The sequence below is a fragment of the Beta vulgaris genome, chromosome 2, assembly GCF_026745355.1.
Source record: "Beta vulgaris subsp. vulgaris cultivar EL10 chromosome 2, EL10.2, whole genome shotgun sequence".
In the NCBI taxonomy this organism is placed as follows: domain Eukaryota; kingdom Viridiplantae; phylum Streptophyta; class Magnoliopsida; order Caryophyllales; family Amaranthaceae; genus Beta; species Beta vulgaris.
Genome location: NC_079203.1, coordinates 54,230,223 through 54,237,437, shown reverse-complemented (window position 1 = coordinate 54,237,437; position 7,215 = coordinate 54,230,223). Strand labels below are relative to the sequence as shown.

The following is a 7,215-nucleotide window of genomic DNA, read 5'->3' as shown; positions in this document are numbered from 1 at the left end:
TTTGTATTTTCTTTTCTTTAGTGGAAAAAACCAAGACTTTTATCAGTGAGGATACACTTCTTTTAAATAGGGGAGATTGAGATGTTCGGCTATTTGATTTCTTGAACTTTTGCCATTGTTCTTTGGTGATCTTTTGTTAAGCCATCGCAAGTTTCAGTCATAGTATTAATGATAGTATCTCTTGTGATAATTTTACTTCTAACTAATGATAGTATTAACAATAGTATCTTTTGTAATGGTTCTACCAAATGATAGTATTTGGGATAGTATTTTTTGTGTTATTGCAACACTCATCACTCATGTATATCCATATTGAAGGATATCAAATATTGAAGGGGACAACATGTTGGTTATTCAGGCAATTCAAGGCCTCTTCTCAGCTCTATAGCCAATTCAAAAATATTATAGCATACATCAAATCTCTCTTGCACAAGTTCAAATTTCATTACTTACAACATGTTTACCGCAAAGCCAGTTGAGCAGCTGATTGGATAGTTAATGTTAGTCATGTAGTTCAATCTACTTTCGAAATTCATCATTTATTGTAATCTTCATTAAACTCCATCCTTATAACATACTTTTAGGGATTCTCCTCGCAAGAAGAGTCTCCTAAAACTCTTTCTACTAACCTTTATATAAAAAAAAATGTATATCCATTAGGCTCAAGTGAGCTTTTTCAAAACAAAATCTAGAGTTCAATTTCTACCCATAGCTTTTACTTGAGATTTAAGGGGAGGAGGAGGGTTGCAAGTGTTTGACATGTAATGGACCTCTAGGTGGAGGCTTTGGGCCAGGCTGCCTAGAGAATTTCTTTTTTACTTAGAAAAAAATAGGAAAAATCTACATAATACCATTATTGTACTTTTGACTTTTCCATTTGGTATCCAAAATTGTTTCTGATTCTACATGATACCACTTTATTTTTAACTAATTATTTACCGTAACATTTTATTAAATAAAATGTTAGTTGGAGGACAATTAGAGTAAACAATTTGCCTCATGTTGTGTGCTTCGGTACTATTATTAGCTACTAAAGCTAAATAGTTCCCTCTTAATACAGTAATTAGAAGTGTTCTCGAAGACAATAATCACAACACTATAGTGACTGATGAGACATCACAATTTCACAAAATGTAAAGATGCTTTGACGGTCACATGGATAGCAAACCTACAGTAACAGTAAATTGAAAACAAATGAGGAAGGAATATGTCTATGATGATGGGAATTTTGTCTCTTTAACTTCAAGACTCACCATTAATAATACTAAATTGTATAAAAAATAGAACAATCCTAAAAAGGAAATAAAAAGGATTAAAGATTAATTAGAATGCTTACCTTCTTCCCTTCAAAAAGAATGCTTACCTTCTAAGTATTCATCTTGGTAGAGCCTGAGAAGCCTTTTCACTAAAATATGCTTATAAATAATGAAACCCAAAAATACCCTGTTCAGGAGTATATTCATCATACACTCGAGTGTATCATGCATCCAAGATTGAGTGTATCATGTACCGAAGTTTAATTTTTGCTCATCTATAACACTCTCATTTTTTAGTACGCTTTGCTTATTTAGATGATTTCAAATAAGCAATGAGCACAAAAATAACCCTGTTCATGGTACATCCGAGGGTATGATAAACATGAACAATTAACTACTACTAATAAACGAGAAGAGCAACAAATTAAATAATGACATTGGAACATCTTAAACCCCAAAAGAAATTATAATTAATATGACAAAGATCATCAAGCTGAGCTTCTAACATACATCTAAATTGATTAATCATCCATCCGCTAAATAAGGGGAAAAAAGAAGTCCTAATTAAACTTACTATATTACCATTGCAAATCCTAGCTAATTCTTACAAGAGCTAACCCACAAAATAAAAGCAAATCTAGTATGTTTTTGACAAAATCTTGTTAGTCCAAACTTCAAAGCTAACAACAATATAATCAACCTTTGTTTCTAATAAGGAGGAGGGCGTGGAGGAGGAGCCCAAAACATATCATGAGGCAACTGGCCATTAGGTAGCAAATTAGGAGGCAAATTATATATAGGCATTGGCATTGAAGACGTACTTGGATCAGATGCTGCACCAGCACCACCTCCTCCTGTCAAACCACTCCCATGCGATTGTTGCGAAGCCGAACCTCCTCCACCGCCTGTCGGACCTGTCTGCTGTACTGCTTCAGGGGTTCCAGTCCCGCCTCCGCCTCCGGCATCTCCAGCATTCCCCTCAGGGATTGCATTGGACTGATCTTGATCTTGATCTTGTTCTTGATCAACTGGAAGTCGTTCATAAGTGGCATTGCTAAATGTAGCAGCAATGACTAGCACAGGACCTGATGCAATAAGTGGTCCAACAACACTACCACCAACTACCTGACCTTGACCACCAGCTAAATACACTGTTAACCCAGTTGCACCAGGTGGGGAGGGTGAAGGGAGAAACGCACCCGAAAGCGAAAGGATCTCGAACCGGCCATGAAGGGTTACAACCCCACCTGGTGCAGCTGGTTGGCGGAGTGTCACATTTGTGACAATCCCACTTCCACTCAGCACCGATACACCACGGTGTCGGCGCTGAGCAAAAGTAGCTAGGCTATCAGCTATATCAGCACCAGATGTTACCTCCAATACATGACTTCTCAATGCATTGGGGCTCTCTTTAGTTATCACAATTGGTGGTTTTGGCTTATTTTTCGAACCCGGAGGACGGCCTCTCGGCCTCCTCCCACTACTACCACCACTATTTCCACCACTTCCAAACTCCACCATTTCAAGCCCACCACCACCAACACCACCACCACCACCACAGCTCAGATTCTGATTGTCTTCTGATTCAGGGTTATTCTCCCTGCTGTCATCTGATTCCGGGTTCGGCATACCGTTGTTGTTGTTGCTATTATTATTATTGTTATTGTTGGTATCATTGTCTTGTTGCTCAACCTTATTTTGGTCACAAGACAATTGTTCAACCCCTCTCATGGCTACATTACCAGCCCACCACCTGTTTGCCATCTTTTTCAATAAATCCAACAAACCCACACCAAATATTACACCAAATACTACACTATTTCTTTCTCTCTCTTATCTTTTCTTTAGATTTAGATTTTCTTACCAAACAAAGGCCAATTTGATAAGGTAACTTCAACTTGGCATTAAGTCAAGGAAAAAGCTAAGTGGAGAAACCACTTTTTTTTTTTAGTAAAACTTGGTTTTTGTCAAAAACTACTCTACTAGAGTTGTGTATGATTTTGTTTGTTGAACACTTGAACTTGCATTGAATTGAAATTACTCCTCAAAAAACCCACCTTGTTTTTCTCTCTCTCTCTCCTAGATTCTAGTGCTTTTGCTTCTTTTGAGCTAAATAGGGAAAGCAATACAAGCAACCCAAACTCCAACTTCAAATCTCAATTTTTTCTTAATTTTCATTCCCTAAATCAAAAAACCTTATCTAATCTAATTTTACAAGAAAAAAAACTTACAAAAGAGCTGCTTCAACACAGAAATGAAGTGAACCCATCTCAGAAAATCTGAAACTTTGACATGCAAACTCAATGAAAAAAAAACCCAGAAACTGAAATCTTTCCTTTCAAAAAAAAAAGTTCCTTTTTTTATAATATAATATTATACTATAAGAGTGACCCACAAAAAAATCTCTTTCTCCCCTTAAACAATCTCTCTCTGTATATATATATATATATATATATATATATATATATAAATATAGTTTGTACCTTGTTCCAAAAATAGAGAAGAAGTAGGGTAAAGAAGAAGAGATAGATAAGAAAGAAAAGCTGGGAGAAAATCAGTGGTGAGGGGAGTAAGAAAGCAAAGGCGGTTAGTTAGTACGGCTTGTTGAAGAAGAAGTAGTAAGAAGTATAGAGAAGGTGTGGAAGGGGTTTTTTTGGTTTAGGATTTCTTTCCTTAAAGGGAGGGTCTGCTACTTTGTAGTTTGTTCTTACCCCTTTTTTTCTACTTTCTTTAGGTGTGCAAGTGCAACTATACTATGCTGTTGTTGTGGCCTTTAGGTGTGGGGTTTCTCTGCTCCTCTTTGCTTTTTTATTTTAGGGTATTTCATTGTCCTTGCAAAATCTTATATCCCCTCTATATAGAGGATAGGGACAAATGTTCTCATCATTCATCAAGTAGTATTTGTATCAATTTAGGGTTTTTTATTGTTAGTTGCGGCAACAGTTTGACTTTTACGTTTGGTGAGAGCAGCTTCAGCGGACTGTTTGAGATCCTAGCTTGTAAATATGAGAAAGTTAGAGTTAGGTGTTTGTTTGCTTGTTGGAGCGAAAAGCATGTTGTTGCTCTACAAAGCTACTTGATTTGTTCTGTCTTTTGTGGGGTCCACTTGCCACTTTTGACTTTTCATTGGTTGTAACTTTTCATTGGAACCTACAAAACTGCAAGTGGTTTTAGTTTTCTATTGAGAAAGGTTGTAGCTTGGGAATGTTGTAGTTTGGAAATCTGATGTAGCACATAAAGCTACAAATGGTTGTAATTTGACATCGCAGTTACTCTAAATTCATAATATATCCTTTCAGTTGAGGCACGTGCCGCGACTTACCTCCTCCGTGATATCCTAGTGGGGGTGGCGGGGAGCCTTAGGGTTGGGATTCAACTTTTTGCAAAATAAAATTGGTAATATGGTTATTAATAGTATTTCTAATTATATGTTTGTGAAAAATATAAAAAGTTGAAATATTGTAACTAAAAATAGTGCAAAAGGCAAAACATGACAATTATTTTAAAAAAAAATAGTTTACTACATTGGATGTGCAATTTATAGAAGCTTCGACATTGTATCTTGTGATTGTTTAGTGCAAATGGAAACATCTATAGAAAAACTATTAAGATTAGTTTTTGAATAAAAAATAATTGCTCGTTCAACTTTTCAGATTTGTACTCACTCCGTTATAGAATAATCTGAATAGTTTTCTTTTATGTTTGTCCAAAATTAGTTTGAACACTTTCAATTTTAACATACTCTCACTATTAGTATATCATATCTTTTACACTCATTTGGCCTTCACTCAACCTTTTATTAATAAATAGTTATACAACTTTGTCTCTCCTCTAGTAAAAAATATCCACCAACTCCTATCACATATACTTTATAAACAAAAATAACACTTGATAACCATACTACAACTTATCACCTTAAAATACGTATCTCAATAAATTTTCAGATCTTTTTAGTATGGAGGGAGTATTATCAAACTCTTTTTGTTTATTTCACCATGTGAAAAAACACTATTTATCAAATGCCTCCAATATTTAAGGAACCCCACTTGGAATAAGGCATGTGGATAAACTCAAAAAGATACCTCATCATAAAATAGTGGATTGTTGGGGGATTTGCTAGCTTATCCACCTTATATTCACATAATCACATGTTACCCTCATAAATATTAGTATCGCCACCATTTTTTTTATAAATATGTTTTATTTTAATTTGCACATTTGCCGATACACAACATTGACGATTAATATATCTAATGTTGTGTTGTACATTTGCCATATAATTAAAAATGTTTCAAAAATTGCTACCCCACATTTTCGCATGATCAATTTAAGTATTCGCAACAAAAACTTTAGTTATTTAGCAAATGGGTTATTGAAAAAGTATTTAGGTGAATGTAAGGCAAGTATAATATAAGTGATTAGCGGTTATCTAATCAAATGATAATGTGGATATGATTTTTAGGTCTAAAAGCACGTAACTTGTCTGATATAGATACTGAATACTTGTAATCTTCAAACGACCCCTAAATAATAATGCTTTTGTTTTTAAACTAAACTCATTAATTAAGTTTGAAAAAATAGAGCCTAAGTAGAAGATGAATGGCATAATTAGTGGTGTTAATTGAGTTGAGCAACACGTGTGCAGTTCGAACTCGACTCGGTCAAAGCTCGAGCTCGAAACTCCATAAGCTTGCACGCAACTCAATCATTTTCAATTAATTTCTCTTTGAAATAAAGAAATACATTAACACTCAATTAATCTAGTATAAAAAGAAAAAGATGTAAAGAAAAGAAATCATAATAATAAAATGCCTAGAATTCAAGGTGAACATAAACTTTAAACGAGCTGTTCATGAGCAACTCAACTCGACCCGAAACTTAGTGATTACGAGTCGAACAACCCTCTACTCATGATCGACTCGTTCGATTAACACCCCTAGACATATTGTATGGGTAGGGCGCATCCACATCCACCCCGTCCATTAGTTACCTGAATAGAAGAGGTAAGGTCCGAATACGATGGTGTGGTGGGGTAATGTGCAACGTGCGCATGAGGTGAATCAACAAACATTAAACAAGTCCCGACAAGTAATCAAATCACACCATTACACAGGCACACACACACAAACACAGGCCACAGCACAGCACACAGCACAGTAATTAACAACATTAAGAGGAAAATGCCATGCTACATTGCTACCCGCCCTTAGCAGCTAGCACTGCAGATGTGAGCAGATTAGCAGCACCTAGAAACTACCAGCCACAATCTCTCTCCTGCCTGTGGCTGTGTCTGTGTCTGTGTCTGTGTGTGTATAATTGTGGATTCGTATGGCTGCAGCAGAAACCACCTTCATGAACTTCGCGCATAACTTTTGCTGCTCCCAAGGTTACAGGGAAGCCTCAAAGCTACTACTATTATTCAACTTGCAAATTTAAACTTACCTTCTGACACCCATTCTCATAATCTCATCTTTCCATGCTTTTTTTTTTCCCGACAATTAATAGTACTTCATCCGTTTTCTAAAAATCTTCCCACTTACTGTTCCTACATATACCAAGGATAATCAAGTTATGTGGGGCATGGTGTGAGTAAAGTAGGAGAGAAAAAGGGGTTAAGATAAATAAACAAATAAAAAGGGTTAAAGTAGGAGAGAAAAATGGAGTAAAATTGAATTAATAAGGTAATGGTGGACCATATGACAGTAACATGAGAGAGTAAATAGGAAAATTTGTTTTGCCAAATAAGAAATAAAGCAAAAGAGAAAAGATCTTTTGGAAACACCCTTAAACGAAAAGAGGGGAGATCTTTAGGAAACGGATGAAGTAATAAATAACTGTAAAACATTTGTTGTTTAGTGTTTTTTTTGTTTGTGATTTCAATATTTTTATAAGAATTTTAGTTTAGGTTCAATGTTTTATAAATATATACTATCACTACTTTACTATCTTGTGTTAAGTG

The 7,215-nt window shown here is 35.4% G+C and overlaps 1 protein-coding gene across 1 annotated transcript; it reads right to left on the bottom strand.

Moving 5' to 3' along the window:
- Window positions 1–1,703: 1,703 nt before the first annotated feature.
- LOC104904550 (AT-hook motif nuclear-localized protein 15) lies at window positions 1,704–4,113 on the bottom strand. Its single transcript, XM_010692831.4, has one exon. The coding sequence runs from the start codon at window positions 3,018–3,020 to the stop codon at window positions 1,965–1,967; it is 1,056 nt and encodes a 351-aa protein (XP_010691133.1). The 5' UTR covers window positions 3,021–4,113; the 3' UTR covers window positions 1,704–1,964.
- Window positions 4,114–7,215: the final 3,102 nt, after the last annotated feature.